We start from the raw sequence: 19,520 nt of genomic DNA, 5'->3' as shown, positions 1-19,520 counted from the left end.
TGTGTTCATCTGTTGTGTCAAAATTCATGAACTGGGCTTTTAGTTTAGAGTTCAGTGTAACGTGATTTCAATGAATTGTTCTCTCGTAGTTTGAAATCCTCAGCTTGTCATATTATTCATTGTTGTAATTATGGTAGTAACTGTTGTCTTGTTGTAATTGGTAATTGCAATTTTATATACATGTTTAGGTTTGACTGTCTTTATATTTTAAATGGACCCCAGGAAGACTAGTCTGTCGCTTGTACATCGACTAATGGGGATTCACAATAAACAATAAACAACAATACACATATATAAATACAAGAGTTTAATTCCAAAATCAATTATAAAATGATAGCTGCAAACAGCGATTAGCAGGTTCCAAGCACTCAGATGTAGTAGATTTCTATCAAATTTTGCACACAGTTACAGGATCCTCAGAAGGACTTACCTGTTGATTTTTAAGTTGATCAGCTATTGTTAAGCCTGTCAAACGGATGCTCAAATTTGATTGGCTGACAACGGTCATGTTTATTTGCTTGTGTTGGGGGGCGCTGGACTTCCTAAAGATGCAGTAAAACCTGCAGTGTAACATCCACCATGTCTGCGTTTTGTCACCGATCGTCATGGAATTTGGTACACGGGTTTAATTAAATGTTCACAACGTGTGAAAAGTTTTAAGATGACAGGCCAGAGTTTGACTGAACCAGCATCATCTGTGTTCCAAACTATCTTTTGACCGCTCAACAAAAATGTAGCGCATTACTAGGGACCATGTGTAAAGAGTATAATTAACAATTCTCAAATCAATTGGATTCGTGGTTCATGAGAAAAAGATTGTGAATTGTTTTCAAGTTTTTGGAAAAGAGTGGAGTGACATCATCGAAAGAATTACGTTGCAGTGTATGAAATTTTCAGCTTTAGCGAATGATAGGAGGAGTTTGTTTTAGGAAGTTTTACAAAAATGTCAAAATAGCATAAAAATTGAGCATTTTACAAAATAAAGATGAATGGGTGTCTCCTAAATGATTGATAACACAGAATTAAAGGAAAAATATTGTAATTTTTTTTAAGGACAGAAGGTAACATAAAGCTGCACTGTGTTACTTAACAGTGTAAACTGATGGCACACTGCATAATGAATAACCTGAATAGGCTATTCAGAAAACCACAACACAGTGTATGAATCCATATGATTGTAAGAGAATACACATTGTGAATATTAATATTGTATTCAACTAATTTAACTTAACTATTAATTAACATTTCCTTTTACCCTTTACAGAGTTCTTCTGTTTATTCTTCTGCTTTATTGTTTAGATAGAAGGTCATTCCTATGCTGGACTCGTTTTGATTGTGCTCGTAATTTTAATGTAATGTCACGGCTTTAATCCATTTACTGTTTTTGTTTGTTATTGTTTTAATCAATTTATTTTATGTAAAGCACTTTCAGTTGCATTCTATGTATTATATATACACTAAATGAACTTATTATTATTATTATTGTTATTATTATCACTGTGATGTAACTATATCCCAGTGTTTGTAGCTTATTGTTGCCTAACAGCCTGCTAGCCTAATTGCTTTAATTACCACCTGCTGCCTTTAAAAGGCTGAGCCACGCAAAACAGCATCATGACACTCTGAGGAAGGCTTAGTGTCCTTTCTCCTCCCTGCGCCGTATTTAATAAAAGATGTTACAAGTCATTTAGTCTTCAGAGTGTGTTTTACTGTGAACCAGCCGACAGCAGGCCGACCTGCCGTGTCGTAACACCTGGGAGAATCTGCATCAATTACTGCAAGAACTACAAAAGGAGGCTACGACTTCATGCACCGGCACCGAAACTGAACAACAGTTACTGTCTTTTCTGTCCACGATGTCAACATTTTGTCTGAGAAAGCCTAAAGATGGCGGAAAGCGCAGTGTGAATGTGGCTTCAAGTAATGATTTTTTCCAAACTAGATCTATACCATTTTAAAAAGAGCTGTCCATATGTGTATATATGATTGTGTGTGTGTGTGTGTGTGTGTGTGTGTGTGTGTGTGTGTGTGTGTGTGTATGATCCAGCTTTAAGGATAATCACAGCCAACATTCCCGTGTCTAAGGTAAAGGCATTGGGAGTTGGGAGGACAATGTGTGTGAGAGCATGGGGTCTTTTTTGTATTTTTTTGTTGTTTTTGGGGCAGGAAGGCTTACTTTAAGCAGATTCCAAAAAGCTGGTATTAAAGTGGGTGAGCGGTCACGTTCCGGCCCGGAGGCTAAAACAGTGAACTGTCCCTTTAACCCGGCAGTCTGTTGAGGGACGGAGCCACCGACCCCCTGCTGCTTTATTTTGATTAAGCTGGGATTCAGCTCCCAGTTACATTTCAGAGCTTAGTGAAGCGCTGCGAGGAAAAAGTCAAATTTCATTTTCCTTATCAACTTCCTAACGGCACATTGGAATCGGCCAAAGTGTGTGTTGTGTGTGTTTTCATATACATTTTTATAAGTGTAAAAAAAAAAACATGCATCTACACATGCAAAAAACTGAATTGCTTTCTTTGGCACTCGTGCATTTTGAAGAATGTAACGTGGTTTGGCCTCAAAGTGATGAAACATTTTCTAAACACGGGTAAATATGCAATGTGAAACCATTACATCTGATGTGTAACCACTGCCAATGTTGGTTGTCAATCCAAAAAAAAAAAAAAGGATTGGAGATACAAGATTTCTGTGGGACACCAGTGTTGGGAAGCTACTGTGAAGGTCTGGTTTCATAAGCTACCAGTTACTTCTCACTGGAAGAAGCTGAACCTCAAGAGAAATATCGTTTCTGAGAAAGAGTAGTGGAAAAAATGATTCTATTTTCATCTGTAATGCCATATAATACAAAACCACATGACTGCAAGACATACCACTGATTAGGATGTTAACAAAAAATGTCTCTGACAGCTGCCTGCCAGCAACTAGAGTCAAACCATGTAATGCCCATCACACTGTTGTATATAAACTTAAAATCAATATGGTCTTTGTGACAGCTGAATTTTACAACCTTGGCAATTAAAGGAATAAATAAATCAATTAAAGGGATGAAGTTATGCAACCAAGGACTTACGCATCTTTTTAGCCAAAAATAGTTGGTAGTTACAGTAGTTAAAGTTCCCACTACTTTTAGAAATCAGTGTATCTTTCATGGTGACCTCATGCTGCACTAGTAGGCATAAATATAAATTCCAACCAATAAAACCATCATAGATTTTTGAACAGTCCCGCCCCTCCGCACCCCTCCCATCAAATAAAATTCCCTTTCTCTCCCAGACTGATATTCCATTGGTTTAGACTTTTGAAAGATCCCTCACTGCATTATGTCCCGCCTCAACATCCTGTTTCAACAAGAAATACATCAAATCAAAGAAGTAAAGATGAGGTCTTTATCTACGCCTCAAAATGACAAAAAAACGCTATGAAAAACACGATCCAAATTTTTATTTAGCTGAACTACCACACTACTGCAAAATGTAGTTAAACAGCGAGTTCATTACATTTATTGAAACTACTTCCAAACAATGCAGGACACCGATGATGCCTATGTGCCTGTATGTGTGTGTTTATGCATGTTTGTGTGTGTGTGTGTGTGTGTGTGTGTGTGTGCTCACCCTGCTGGCTGGGCTCTGGGTCGGCGTGGTTCTTTTTGACGGTGAGGTCCAGCGGGCCGTCCTGGTCGACCATGAGAAGCTTGCTGAGGACGGGGTTCTGTGCAGAGGCAGCAGCCGCACCTCCTCCTCCTCCACCTCCACCTCCGTTACTGGCTCCCGTGTCGTTGGCGTTCAGGGTGCAGGCGGGGGCCGAGGCAGAGGCAGCGGTGGGGCTGAGGCCCGGCCCGGGGGTCGGGGACGGGGAGGAGGAGGCGGACGAGGGAGGGGAGCTCGGTGCCGGCAGGGCCAGAGGGGCCAGCGGTCCGGGAGGGGAGCCGGGGGCCAGAGACGCTGCTCTCGGCAGGCTTTGGTCCTTCATGGTGCCGTTGGGCGGGGGCGGGTCGTCCTGAGTAGTTTTTGAGGTATATTCGGCAGCGAACTGGCGGATCATTCGCTGCATGATCTCACGAGCCACTAGAGGGATGTGGGGGTCTGAGAAACTTGGGAGGTCTGCAGGGAAACACAACAGAAGAAGAAACACGTCAGCATCCTGTTCTCCAGGAAACCACCAGCTCATTTTATCCCATTTTATCCCCAAAATGTAATCGTGAAGCTATACTGAAATAATCCCCAAATCTCTCAGAAACAGCATTTAATCCTATTGAGCACGGCACCATCATGCAGCAGGTCTCTTCTCTTCTCCCTTGTTTTAACTCTTTCTCTTAGATATACTGTGGGATATCTCTTATCACTTGTCTAGTGATCTCTCATATTTCAGAGCAATTTTCATTCATAGCTAATTTCACTGGCACCACTTCTTTGTATTGGCGAGTTGCACATCATACATGATCTTTGATCACATTGCATCTTCATGCTCCAACTAAAGGAGCAATATAGGCTATTAATATGTGGAAAATACAGCAGAATACATAATGGTCCAGCTTGATGATAATTTAGGCTTGGGACAAGCTTTAAAACACAGAGAATGAACAAAATGTTATCTACAGGAGAATTTTTAATTTTTTTATTTAACCATTATTTAACCAGGAAAACCTCATTGAGAAAGATGCTATTAGATCGACTGAATGACCAGACTGAATGAAGTCAATTAATTCTTTATCACAGAATTGCTTTCAGTTTGAATTTCTGATCATTTTATTAAGCAGGGGCTTTCGCTTTATAAAATGCAAATATATAATATTGTAAAACATAAGTATATTATAAACTGAATTGAACACTGAACCCACCCAACCCCCATCCCCAAAGTACACACACACACACACACACACACACACACACACACACAGCTTGGAAAACGCCTCCTCAGAGACACTATAAAAATGTAAGGACATCAAAAATTCATCACCAGGCCATTTTGCTCATCTAATTCAAACAAATGTGGGGAAATTACACTCAGATCAGAATATACATTTTTACCACTGCTTTACCACTTTTTAAAACTGCTGTTCGTGTTTTTGTTTTTGTTTTGTTATGTGGGATTTCCGTGGCCCATGGGTGCTCTTGGGTCCCGCTGAAGGATTTCAAAATAATGTGGGTGTCGGTGAGAAAACACTCATTCTTTTCTTGATTCCTGAAAAATCATATCTATCATGTATGAGAGGTACAAGTTCATTTTTTAAGAGATGTCAGAGATATTTAGATGTCAAAACCAGAGTTCCCATCATCCCCTGCTGCGACAAAACAAACCATAGCAAACACTGGTCATTGATCTCATTGGTTAATTCACATTGAGCAAAACAGTTAGAAGCAACAACGATGTCACTCCCTTGTTTATGCATTAATCTGGCATTGTCCCAAATACTGTTCAACTATAGTCTACCGGACTTATCTCTTTAAACCAGCAGTTCCATTATTTGGATACTTGCATGCGGACCGCTGTGCCGACCCCAAATCCCCCAAACAATACATTATCTCAAAAATCTAATCCTGAAGCTATGCTGAAATAATCCAAAAATCACATACATCCAGCACTTAATCCTTCCTATTGAGCACGGTCCGCCATGACATTTTCCCCAGGATTCCCTTGTTTTAACTCTTTCTCCTCTCCTGCATTGTTTCTTCTACTGGTCCTTTCTTGTATTTCAGAGTATTTTTCATTCATAGCTCAACCAAGGACTGATTTCCACCAGTTATTTGTACTGGCGAGTTTCACTTCACTCATGCACTTTAATCACATCGCGACCTTTCTCCTGCATTACGTTGTGCGATCCAACTAAAGGAGCAATATGGGCTATACAAGTGTTTGGAAAATATTGCAGAGTAAAAGTCTTGATGATCATTTAGGCGTGAGGACAAGCTTTGACACTAGAAAGGTGAAGCCGCAGAAAATCTACGGCTGTTTTGAATTTTAGACTTGAAATATCAAGCTTTCAAAATGTCCCTTCATGACTTTTTCTCAACCTGCTTTCTGTACGAACCAATGTTGTCAGATTTTCTAAATCATGCAAGGAAATAGTAGTTATTGTTCTATTTACCCATTTAAATTGATGGCCTGCTGGCTTAAAATTCATTGAGCTTCCTAATGTTAAAAAACATAACAACCACCAAGAAGTGATCTGTAGGAGAAAGATGAGCCACCAGACTACCTGAAAATCAAACAATTCTGTACTGCAGAATTTCTCTCAGTTCCTGATCATTTTATTAAGGAGGGGCTTTTGCCTGTTCACTGTATAAGACACAAACTAAGTATATTATCTAATTAACGATGAACCAGCAAACCACTCTGGTTCGCTGGTACGACTGAGCGACCGGCATCGCAAACAAATTTGACTAAAAAGCCTCGTTCTCAAGCCAAAAAAGCAAAAGACAAAGCAGTTTTATTATTCCAGTTTTTAGCATGGTGACATATTACATCTTCACTAGATATTCCCTTTGGATTTCTGCTCTAATTAGCAAGCTTACTCCTCTGCATTGTCAAATGTGACTTGTGATCCCTTTTGATCCCACCTATCCATAACAGTGTGTAATCCCTGCCTTTCTTTCCATAGTTGCAGCAAACCTGACATGTAGACATGGCAATACAAGACATGTTGTTCTGTCCTGATGAAGTCCTAATATGGGCAAAACGTTGATGTGAAGTTTACAGATTCACTACATTATTCCAGTGTGTGGATTCATGTGTTTTGCATAGTGCAGAGACACTGGGAGGGAAGATATTCAGCTGGAAATCTGCCCTAGTTTCAGTTTTGGCAGGTGAGGTTTTGTGCCGCCACTCCAACTTGGCGCCTGGACTCTGGGAAATGGTTGTGTAACGCTACAGGCCGGTGCAAAGGTACGTGGGGGCTCTCGCCTCGCTAGAACAAAGCCAAGCGATCTGGCAGGCGGGCATTTTTTTGGACAAACATTTCCTTCGGGGTTGAGGAATTCTGCCGTCCGCCCTGAGAGGGGAAACAAGTCGACACGACCGAAACATTTCTGGAAAGGTCCAGGAGCGGGAAGGAAACTCCAGCACTCCAGTCTGCAGCAGGGCAGAGCCGGTGTGTGAGGCTGGATATGAGGAGAGCAACTCAGGTCTGTAGTGTGTGTGTGTGTGTGTGTGTGTGTGTGTGTCCCATCATGCCTGGGCCTGTGTGACTGTTCATCTGTCTATATATAGCAGCTACAGAGGCAGCTCTGCCTGTGTGAGTGAGGCCAGATTGATTAGGACCGGCATTGATTGGACCGACATCTGCTTCCTCCCTCCCATGGCTTCCCTAATCCAGGCTAAAAACACACAGCAGCTCCCTCCCTCCCTCCCTGCCTCCCTGCCTCCCTCCCTCCCTCCCTGCCTGCCTCCCTCCCTCCCTCCCTGCCTCCCTCCCTCCCTCCCTGCCTCCCTCCCTCCCTCCCTGCCTGCCTCCCTCCCTCCCTCCCTGCCTCCCTCCCTCCCTCCCTGCCTCCCTCCCTCCCTCCCTGCCTCCCTGCCTGCCTCCCTCCCTGCCTGCCTCCCTCCCTCCCTGCCTGCCTCCCTCCCTGCCTGCCTCCCTCCCTCCCTGCCTGCCTCCCTCCCTCCCTCCCTCCCTCCCTGCCTGCCTCCCTCCCTGCCTCCCTCCCTGCCTCCCTCCCTCCCTCCCTCCCTCCCTCCCTGCCTGCCTCCCTCCCTGCCTCCCTCCCTGCCTCCCTCCCTCCCTCCCTCCCTGCCTCCCTGCCTGCCTCCCTGCCTGCCTCCCTCCCTCCCTCCCTCCCTCCCTCCCTGCCTCCCTCCCTGCCTGCCTCCCTCCCTGCCTGCCTCCCTCCCTGCCTCCCTGCCTGCCTCCCTCCCTCCCTCCCTCCCTGCCTCCCTCCCTCCCTCCCTGCCTGCCTCCCTCCCTCCCTCCCTCCCTGCCTCCCTCCCTCCCTCCCTGCCTGCCTCCCTCCCTGCCTCCCTGCCTGCCTCCCTCCCTCCCTGCCTCCCTGCCTCCCTGCCTCCCTCCCTCCCTCCCTCCCTCCCTCCCTCCCTGCCTCCCTCCCTCCCTCCCTGCCTGCCTCCCTCCCTGCCTCCCTGCCTGCCTCCCTCCCTCCCTCCCTCCCTGCCTCCCTGCCTGCCTCCCTCCCTCCCTCCCTGCCTGCCTCCCTGCCTCCCTCCCTGCCTGCCTCCCTCCCTGCCTCTCCCCTCCCTGTAGCCGTCCTCAGCTGCTGCCTGCATCGTTTTGTGAAATCGAGCACTAAACATCTTCCTGATATCAGTTCAAAACAGTTTCCAAAGCTGTTCTAATATGACGCTTTACTGTGTCATCATACACTACCAGTCAAAAGTTTGGACACACGCATTTTTCTTCACATTTTAGAATAATAGTAAAGACATCAAAACTTTGAAATAACACAAATGGAATTTGTGACCAAAAAAGGGTTAAAAGAATCAAAACTATCTTATATTTTAGATTCTTTAAAGCAGCCGCCCTTTGCCGTGATGGAAAGATAAAGGCTTTGGAAAGAAATTCATACATAGGATCAACTTCACTATTTATATTTGTCTAAGAAACTAATTTCAAGCATTTAGATTTAAGCCTGTAGATCAAAATGGCTTTAAGTGAATGAAAAACATAGAACATTCAAGCAGGTGGGTCCAAACTTTTGACTGGTAGTGATTTTAAAAATGTTCTAGTTTTTTGGGTTGACGTTGAACCTGCATTTCATGTAAGCCTAAGGGCTTGGACTTGGCGACCTGCACATCGCCGTGTCCATGAAGGGCTTGCTGGGACGGGTCAGCGTGTTGCACAACTGGTGTGACTTGCTTCTCAAGTCGGGCTGAGGAGTGATGCAGCCAAATGAAAATGAGTTAAAATGTACATAATTTAGTGTGGAATAAAAAAACACAGTGAACATGTAGGAGGTAGTTTGGGGAGAGCGGTGTCAGTGGCTGGTACATCCTGACAGTGTTTGTGTGCAATCCAAAAGTCTGACTAACATTGAACTCATACATAGCCCCAACATTTGGCAGTTAATGGAGGACAGAAGCCTTCCCTTATGTAATGCATTAACACATTTTGGTAAGAGTAGGTGTCACTTTTTTTTTTTCGGAGGATATTTCATGTTAGACTCAAACGCTTCACATTTCATTTCTATCTCTCCACTGGCGCTTATGCATTTTGGACATTTTTCAGTCCATTTCCATTGAGTCTGCCTCAGGCTCTGGGTCAGGAAACTGTCTCTTAACATTTTCAGCAGTGTCAGCAAGTCATTACCAGTTCTACAAGCAGAGGTGGAAATATTTTACTGAAGAACTACAAGAACTGCTCCTTCAGTTAAATGCTGTATAAGTCAGAATACAGAAAATCCCCCAAGTATAAGTGAAAGAATAGCTCTCTGAAAAAAACTCACTGCCACGATTTATTCCCTTGGCGATGTCATTACTTTTTGAATAATAGCTATGATTTGCTATGGGGATGACATGCGACAAAGGTCCTGGACCTCTTTTAAAGAAAACAAATCTAGATGCATCAGTTATCAGTAATTACAGGCCCATCTCTAATTTGCCATTCCTTAGCAAAATCCTTGAAAAACGAGTGTATATGCAATCGAATAATTATGTAACCTCAAGTGGCTTTCTTGCCAGATTTCCAATCTGGCTTCCAAGCCCACCATAGCACAGCGACAGCACTCGTAAAGGTTGTTAATGATATTCGGATCAACACAGACTCGGGTAAGCTTTCTATCCTTGTGTATCAAATGAACCCGAGTGCTGCATTTGATACAGATGATACTGGTGCACACTGGTAGACAGGTTGGAAAACTGGGTCGGCTTCTCTGGCCCAGTTCTTAACTGGTTTAGAGTCTACCTGCAGGCAGAAATGTCTTTGTCTCAATTGGGGACTGTAACTCTGAAAAAGAAATATTACGTGCGGTGTCCCCCAGGGATCGATCCGTGGCCCCCTTTTATTCAATTTACATATGCTTCCACTTGGACAATTTATTCAAAAACACAACATCCAGACACACACCTTTGCATGTCACTCTCCACCAGTGACTTAGGTCCTGTGGATTCACTGATTCAGTTTACCTAAACAAGATGTCCCATCATTTTCTACAACACAACTGAGATAAAACCAAAGTACTTATTCTATCTGCTAAGGCTCATAGGCACCTCAAGTCTACCTCAAGTCTCTGTCTCTTAAGAGTAAGGATCAGGTCAGAAATCTGGGTATGATCTTAGACGCTGATATTTATAGTCATGTCAATTATATCATTAGTTATATCATTAAGAGTTTCATTCCTTTGTTAGCAGTAGATTAGACTACTGCAAAGCTCTCTTCCCTCTGACAAACTGTAGACTTTGAAAATCCTGGAAATCGTCAAATCGACTTCCGAGTCCATGACAACACCCCATAAAACTTATTCAAAAACAAACAACAAAAGTCAAGACCTCAATTACGACACATTTTTGTTAATGACCAACATCAGGCTAATGTGTTTCGACAAATAAGCCTTCATTAAAGCATCATTACACGTGATACTTAGCCTTTTTTCTCATGTTTGTGAACTCAAAAATCAAAAACACTAGATCCAGATCACCACCAAAACCTAATCAATTGTTTATTGGCCCAAGGACCGATCTGTCCACCAACTTTCATAGAAATCCACTTGTAAGTTTTTGAGATATCATCTAACTATTGTTTTTTGCCCATAACGATGAAACTAACAGAGATAGAGACTCCACTTAACAAGTTGAACTGTTCATCGTTGGCGGTAGTTTGCGGTCTCATAGAGTTCCTTCTAGTTTTGAATAACTTTTACGGAGTGCGTGTCATTCTCATGTTTTCTCATGGACTCGCTGAAATACTGTAGACTTTTTTCCTCCTCCTCTTACAAGAACGCCTTGATTTGTGGAAAAGCTCAGCCTGACCACACACTTATTTTATGTACAGCGGCTTCCTTTTCCACCTTCTATCAAGTCTCATCTCTGTATAAAATCCTGGCTTGGAAAAAAAAACAACATCTTTTCTCCCTGGCTGTTATTTCTGTACATAATACTTCTCTATGATACACTGTCATTCGAGGGACAAAGAAACTTCTGTTGCCTCTGTTGTAAGAGCTCAGCGAGTTCAGCTCTTGACCTCTTCACTGTTGGTTGCTTGTAATGTTGGAGATGAAGGAATTTAAGTTTATTCTACTGTTGCACTCTGTAAGTCACTGCGGATACGCTTCAGCTAAAGGTTTATTATGAGATACTGTGTCTGACTCTTTTGTTAAATTCCCTGATTTAACCTGACTGAAATACACCTTTAAAAATCCCATGATATTCCAGAAACTCCCAACACTCCTAATATTCTATACTCCTAATTACTTTTGACTGTGTGTGTGTGTGTGTGTGTGTGTGTGTGTGTGTGTGTGTGTGTGTGTGTGTGTGTGTGTGTGTGTATCCCTTACCTTTTCTGTGGAACACAGCATTGAGGAAGTCTTGGGCCTGTCTCTCCAACCGGCTGATCCGAGACTGTTCCTGTTTGTAGTCTTCGCACTCTGACAGCACCTGGCTGCTGCCGCCGTTCCCTACCGCGTGCTCCTATACACACACACACACACACACACACACACACACACACACACAAAGACACAGATCAGTAAGAAAAAGGTCCATCCTGTAAAACACTCACACACTGTCACGCAAGTCAATTTACATTAGCTCAGCATTTAAAAACTACATAGACATTAACACACTAGATTAAACTAATTAACTGCATTGTCTACATTATACATAACACCTGCTCTCACAAACTGAATTATAGAAATTATGATGCTTTTTAAAGGATAATAGGTAAATTAAGGAAATCTACGCTCAGATACTCTCACACTCTTCAGATCATCAATTATATGTGGAGACAGCAATGGTGATTGTCGAGTTATTCCAGTCGAGAAAAAGTGAGAGTTGCTCCCTTTACTCAAAACACATCATGTCTTGCGGCTGCATTGCATTCTGGTCTATTGAGGCTACTGTGGGTGGAGAAGCTACTGTGGTATCTCCCATGGGTATCTCTGCCTCTAGCCCCAAACTCCATTGTAGCTGCGGTGGAAATATCTCAATGTGACGTCACGTCATCTAGATTTGGCCAGGGAATAAGAAAAATACACCAAACAACAAAATGGACCCAGAAATCCAAGGCACATCAACAATAGATGTTTTTTTTTTTTGTTTTTTTTTACCATTTTAAATTCCATGGTTGGCCAAATTGCAACATTTTTATAGTCCAGATCCTCACTGGGTCCAGTTGGACGTTAGAGCTATTGAAAGGATTTTTTTAGCATGTTGGAAATTAATTAAAAAAATGGCTGGCTTGTGCTTCAAATGGGCCTTTAAGGAACTGTGTTTGTAAAGTTTAAGTATTTTTCAGTCATGACTACACACAACCAGGGCTTGAAATCAACTTTGTGGCTCAGTAGCCAGTGTGGCCACAGTGCATTTTCACTAGCCAAAACATTTTTTTCTATAAGGATTGCAGAGAATGTACCTGCATTTCATCATCTTTATCTGTAATGATAATGTTGATTACAGAGTATGATAATGCATTTATTTTGTGTCAATGTGTTTTGTATCACTCCACTTAACAAGTTCATATTGCCCAATCCTGCGCTGCGACAGCTGAACTGACCTGAACAGACTCTGCTGTCTGAGCCTCACACTCGCTGTCTGTGTTTACATGCACAGATTTGCCATATTCCAGTTGAAGTCGTATTCAGGTTAAGCTGTTTACATCTCCCTTTGATTCCCTGCAAGTAAATCTCCACGTTGCGATAAATAAACCAATTAACACAATATTCCTGTCCACAAATAGAACAGTTTGCCTGCAATAAGGCATGAAAAGTTTCAGCCGCAAGCTGCGTTCTTTGCCTGAGCAACAGATTACTTCTAATACAGCGGAAACAAATGATGATCCTAATAGTAATAGTACAGTGAGTACTATTCGCCAACATTTTTTTGTTGTTGTTGACATCAAAATACACCTAAACCACTGAGTTTGTGCAGACGGTGAAAACCAACAGTGAAAGCAGTGAGATGTTTCCATACCACAGTAACCTGTTTAATATGGGAGTGAACCAGGCATCATAACTGGGTTTCTCATTATTGGAGCATGAGCTTGGCGGGTTTTTCTAACCCAGGAAACACATGTTTTCACTACAGGATGTTCACTCCCTTCTGTCCTGTAAAGGTTACTACCACAGGCAGTTCAGACATGTGCAGTTCAGCAAGGACCTGATGAAAATCCTACAGTCTGTTCATCGGCACATGGAGACGCTTGACCTTCTGGGCCCCCCGACCCAACACACACACACACACACACACACACACACCCTGTCCCCACCCACAGTGTTATGAAACAAACCCGCCATTGACTGGGAATTGGAATTTAGCCTCTGAATAGGGAAAAGGATTAACGGCACAGTTAGCGTTCACTGTGGTTGTCAGTTGTAATGAGTTTACTGCCATTGTCTTTAGAACAATAAACAGGAAATTTGTGCGAGTGTGTGTGTGTGTGTGTGTGTGTGTGGGGGGGGGGGGGGGGGGGGGGGGGGGGGGGGTCTGGGGTCTGTGTTTGTGTATGGTAGCCATGAGACAAAAACAAAGATGAGAGACAGCGTCTTTAAGGCCTTCACTATTCCTCCCTCTCTTTATCTTACTATTCCTCCCTCTCTTTATCTTACCCCCCTCCCCCTCTCTCTCTCTCTCTCTCTCTGGTGACAGTTTGCATGGCTTCAGTTCAATGAATCAATGGTTTCCGCCCACTGAAGCTCCTCTGGCATTTTACAAATAAGCAGAGGGAAATAACAGGGGGAGAGAGAGAGAGAGAGAGAGAGAGAGAGAGAGAGAGAGAGAGAGAGAGAGAGTTTCCAAGGCCTAATAGATAAAGAAAAGATGAAAATTGTATTAGGTGAGGAGAGCAATACAATTACTATTGCTGTTGTCTATTTGTGTCTCAATTTGCAGACTAAGAGTAACTAAGATGAATATTGACCAGCTGAATAAACCTCGTGTAATCTCAGTTTAATTGATTTTGCGGCTGTGATTGGTTTTGATTCTTCTTGCTCTGTTCAACTCTTATCTGTAATTACTGTATTACATGCATGAACTGGCTTTTATTTGTGTACATTTTATACAAATTCCCACTGACGTCCATGAGTGGTTTGGCAACACAAGCAGACTGTCAGCATGGCTCTATTAGCACAGCAGACCAGAGAGAGACAGACGAGTGGACTGAAATAGAGAGACAGAGAGAGAGAGAGACAGAGAGAGAGAGAGAGAGACAGACGAGTGGACTGAAATAGAGAGACAGAGAAATAGAGACAGAGAGAGAGAGAGAGACAGACGAGTGGACTGAAATAGAGAGACAGAGAGAGAGAGAGACAGAGAGAGAGAGACAGACGAGTGGACTGAAATAGAGAGACAGAGAGAGAGAGAGACAGAGAGAGAGAGAGAGACAGACGAGTAGACTGAAATAGAGAGACAGAGAGAGAGAGAGACAGAGAGAGAGAGAGAGACAGACGAGTGGACTGAAATAGAGAGACAGAGAAATAGAGAGACAGAGAGAGAGAGAGAGACAGACGAGTGGACTGAAATAGAGAGACAGAGAGAGAGAGAGACAGAGAGAGAGAGACAGACGAGTGGACTGAAATAGAGAGACAGAGAGAGAGAGAGACAGACGAGTGGACTGAAATAGAGAGACAGAGAGAGAGAGAGACAGAGAGAGAGAGAGAGAGACGAGTGGACTGAAATAGAGAGACAGAGAGAGAGAGAGACAGAGAGAGAGAGAGACAGACCAAACTGAGAACCACCTTGACAAAGTACAGACTCAGTGAGCACGGCCTGGCCGTGGAAAAAGGCCGACACAGACAAACATGGCTGCCGGCAGAAGAGAGGCTGTGCTCACACTGCGACATGGGAGAGGTGGAGACAGAGCTGCACTTCATCATCACCTGTCCTAAATATAACCAAATTAGAAATTACTATTACCCAAAAATCGAACAGATCCACCCAAATTTCAGAAGCCTCCCTGACATCAGCAAACTAGCCATCCTACTGGGAGAGGAGAAGACAAGCTGCAACACAGCAGCTAAATATATTGTGACATGCCACAATCTGAGGGACAGCGAGTGAGCACCCCGTCCACCCACACACACACACACACACACACACACACACACACACACACACTCACACTTCAAACCAGTCCCAGAATGAGTTTTTTTTTTTTTTTTTTTGTCCTTTTACATTTGTATATAATTGATGTTACAATTGTAGTAACAGTAGTAATAGTGTAATGTTTTTATTTTACTTGTTTCACACTGTTCACATTGTTCATATTGTTATACACATGTAATATGCTTTGGCAATACAAATGTGTACATTTTGTCATGCCAATAAAGCACCATTGAATTGAATTGAATTGAATTGACAGACGAGTGGACTGAAATAGAGAGACAGAGAGAGAGAGAGACAGAGAGAGAGAGACAGACGAGTGGACTGAAATAGAGAGACAGAGAGAGAGAGAGACAGACAAGTGGACTGAAATAGAGAGACAGAGAGAGAGAGAGACAGAGAGAGAGAGACAGACGAGTAGACTGAAATAGAGAGACAGAGAGAGAGAGAGACAGACAAGTGGACTGAAATAGAGAGACAGAGAGAGAGAGAGACAGAGAGAGAGAGACAGACGAGTAGACTGAAATAGAGAGACAGAGAGAGAGAGAGACAGAGAGAGAGAGACAGACGAGTAGACTGAAATAGAGAGACAGAGAGAGAGAGAGACAGAGAAATAGAGAGACAGAGAGAGACAGAGAGAGAGAGACAGAGAGAGAGACAGAGAGAGAGAGAGACAGAGAAATAGAGAGACAGAGAGAGACAGAGAGAGAGAGACAGAGAGAGAGACAGAGAGAGAGAGAGACAGACGAGTGGACTGAAATAGAGAGACAGAGAAATAGAGAGACAGAGAGAGAGAGAGACAGACGAGTGGACTGAAATAGAGAGACAGAGAGAGAGAGAGACAGACGAGTGGACTGAAATAGAGAGACAGAGAGAGAGAGAGACAGAGAGAGAGAGACAGACGAGTGGACTGAAATAGAGAGACAGAGAGAGAGAGAGACAGAGAAATAGAGAGACAGAGAGAGACAGAGAGAGAGAGACAGAGAGAGAGACAGAGAGAGAGAGAGACAGACGAGTGGACTGAAATAGAGAGACAGAGAGAGAGAGAGACAGAGAAATAGAGAGACAGAGAGAGACAGAGAGAGAGAGAGACAGAGAAATAGAGAGACAGAGAGAGACAGAGAGAGAGAGACAGAGAGAGAGACAGAGAGAGAGAGAGACAGACGAGTGGACTGAAATAGAGAGACAGAGAGAGAGAGAGACAGAGAGAGAGAGAGAGACAGACGAGTGGACTGAAATAGAGAGACAGAGAGAGAGAGAGACAGAGAGCGAGACAGATGGGGGTCGGGGGGGGGGTGTTTTTAGGAGACAGATGGCCGACCTTGGGGGCCGGCCGGGGTCAAGTCGACAAACAAGTGATGGGCGACGGCCGAGGGAAGGACGCCCCCTCCTAACTTCCTTCCCTCCCTCGCTTGCTCGATCACACCCCAAAAATAAAGGAGGGGATGGACCAAACCCCCCCCCCCCATGCCCCCACCACCCATCCAGCACCCACAAATCAAGCCAAAGATGGGGTGAGCAGACCAAGAAACTCAGAGAAAACAAACCCAAGACAAACAGCAGTAGCAGATGCGCTAAAATTATTGTCTGTTGGGTAAATATCAAATTCATAAAGTAGCCTTCACTCCCAATATCAAAATGAATCTTTATGAATCCTTGTTACAGGGTATTTGCAGCTTTCAGAAAGTCACATGAAAGACTTTTTAAGACCTTTTTAATGCTACCTGAGATTAAATTTAATCCAAAATAAAGAACAAAGCTGGAAAAAGCTTTGAAAGTTCTGAAATAATAACTGGGCAGAATAAGAAAAAGGACAACAGGAAATTAATTGTTAATTTAGATACTTTATTTTAAGACTTTTTCAGATTGTTTAAGGACCCGTGGATACCTTGTGATAAAATGTCAAAACACATAAAAGATCAATTTTGTTAGAAAAGATAGTTCATTAGTTTATTTTGGTTTATATGAGATTGCATAAAGAACTAGAAAGGTGCATTTTCTGGAGAAAATGCGTGTGATTGCTGAGCGTGCAAACTGTTGCTCGTGACAGCCCATAGTAACGAATACCTAGCATATGTGGTGTGTGTAGGCACGTGTGGGCGTGGGCGTGTGCGTGTTTCTTAACATGACTGACCGTGGCTCGTCTGTTCAAATTGAAACGGCTGAACCAAAGTATAATATGTGTATGTAATGTTAAAACTGTGAGAAATGTGGCAGTTTAAAACACTTCTGTGAAGGAGCTGTAATGAGTGTCCAAGTGATAAGTAATAATGTTAGAAATGTACTAAAATTTCATAATAGTAACAAGTACAAAAGTAAGAAAATATGTAGGGAGGCTTATGTGTAAAAGGTGGAAGGAGATAGTAGGAAGACTATTTTGTAAAATCTGGAAGGTACAAGGAGTATGAATAGCAGGTATGAAGAGTAGATATATATTCAGTTGAAAAAAACAGAAAATACGAAAGTGACAAGTAATAATGTTAGAAATGTACTAAAATGTAACAGTACTAAGAAGTAAAAAGGTATAAAAATATGTAGTTGGTAGGAAGACTACGAAGGCTAACAAACTATCTGTTAGTAGGAAGGCTTATGTGAAAAGCTGGAAGGTACTAGTAGTATGAAGAGTAGGAAGGCAGTGACAAGTAATAATGTTAGAAATGTACTAAAATGTAATAATACTAAGAAGTAAAAAAGGTATGAAAATATGTAAAAGACATGTTGAAATGGAGAAGAGTGAAATAAGCAGAAGAGCTGCATGTGTAAGAGTGCAGCAGAAACTACTGTGAAAAAGAGTGGAACACTAGTGTCAAACAAAAGTTAATATCTCAAAAACTATACATCGCATTGCTTATATATTGACATTGTGAGTGAGAGCAGAAGTAGCTGAAGGGTTTGATGTATAATATGTGTATGTAGTATTAAAGTTGTGTGAACTGCCACAGTTTTAAAATGTGTGAATTTAGTAAAAAGTACAGCCTGTAAAGTCTGCTAGAGTGAATTGTGACATCACGCACTCTAGCGTAGCTCCATAGGCTGCCATTATAATGGTTGAAAAAAGTATAAAACTTAAACTGCGATTACTCAAAAAGTACAAAAGTTGTCAAAAAGCTGAATTAAAGTGATAAAGTACTAAAAGTGGTGACCCATTTCAAGTTTGAATGAAGTTTCTAGCTTAAAGTATGAAAGAGTAGTTAGAGTTCAAAGAGGGCATGGTTTGAACATTCCGCCCATCGACTCCCATTATAAAAAAAAGTAGAAAAAAGTAGAATATCTTAAAAAGTAAAAGTCAAATTGCTTAGAAAAGTAAAAGCAATCGATGCCCAATGAAGCTGAACATTTTAAAGTTTGAACGGAGTCTCTAAGTGAAAGTATGCAGAAGTAATTAAGTGCCAAAAAACGTACGGAATAATAATAATAATAATAATGATAATAAAGAGCGAGAATATTATACCTGTGATTGCTGGGGCAGCAATCACACAATAACTTTTCTATGAAATTTCTATCCTATTTCCCCTGTAGTGTTCATATATGAAATAAATTCAACAACAAAAAAGTAGCGTGGCGGCCATTTTAGGAGGAGGATTTGGTTTGACTGTGAGATGATTGGTGAACGAGCAAATGGCTTAGAGGCTTCTGATTGGCTGATTGATGGGTGGGTGTGTATGTGTGTGTGGGCGTGTGTTTGTTCAAGTTGCTGGGTCTGTGTATGTGTGTGTGTGTCTGCCCTCTGACAGGCCGATCAGCTAGACGCATGAAATGTTTCAGTGTGTGATTATTATTCTACTCGGATCGCTTTTTAGCCAATGAAAACTCCTCACTGCTGGAGGGATCTCAGTAATTTACACCCTGGTCACCAACCCACTCCAGCCCCCAAAACCACACACACACACACACACACACACACACACACACACACACACACACACACACACACACACACACACACACCTCCTACCAAATCATTATGTCGCAATCCTCTCATAAGCTAAGTTGGGGTCAAGACCAAGATAGTTGAACAACACAAATAACGAGTATGCGCGAGGAAGAGGAGAAGGAGGAAGAGGAGGAGGAGGGCGAGGAGGAAGAGGAAGAGGAGGATGAGAAGAAGGAGGAAGAGGGGGAAGAAAAGAGGAGGCGTACCTTGACTTTCTCGCGTCTCAAGCAGCAGAAGAGACAGTTTTCATCGAAGGACCAGTCAGACACTTCCTCAGGCTCGCAGTCTGGAACAGAGAGAGAAAGAGTTAAATCCTACACAAACTCCAACTCCCATAATCCCTCAGTATCACCCCACTTAATCAATGCACCTACCAGTGAATGGACT

General features: G+C 42.7%; 1 protein-coding gene across 1 annotated transcript in view; it reads right to left on the bottom strand.

The window, feature by feature from the left end:
* lcor (ligand dependent nuclear receptor corepressor) overlaps positions 1–19,520 on the bottom strand; it is an 81,758-nt gene that overhangs the window by 9,085 nt on the left and 53,153 nt on the right. Inside the window, exons 3-5 of the mRNA XM_078282717.1 lie at positions 19,340–19,419; positions 11,440–11,572; positions 3,616–4,104 (exon numbers count right to left, since the gene is read on the bottom strand). Coding sequence (XP_078138843.1) covers positions 3,616–4,104; positions 11,440–11,572; positions 19,340–19,419 — 702 coding nt within the window. The remainder of the gene's footprint in view (positions 1–3,615; positions 4,105–11,439; positions 11,573–19,339; positions 19,420–19,520) is intronic.

This window comes from Centroberyx gerrardi, chromosome 3, assembly GCF_048128805.1.
Source record: "Centroberyx gerrardi isolate f3 chromosome 3, fCenGer3.hap1.cur.20231027, whole genome shotgun sequence".
NCBI classification, from domain to species: domain Eukaryota; kingdom Metazoa; phylum Chordata; class Actinopteri; order Beryciformes; family Berycidae; genus Centroberyx; species Centroberyx gerrardi.
This window is presented reverse-complemented; position numbering and strand designations above follow the sequence as displayed.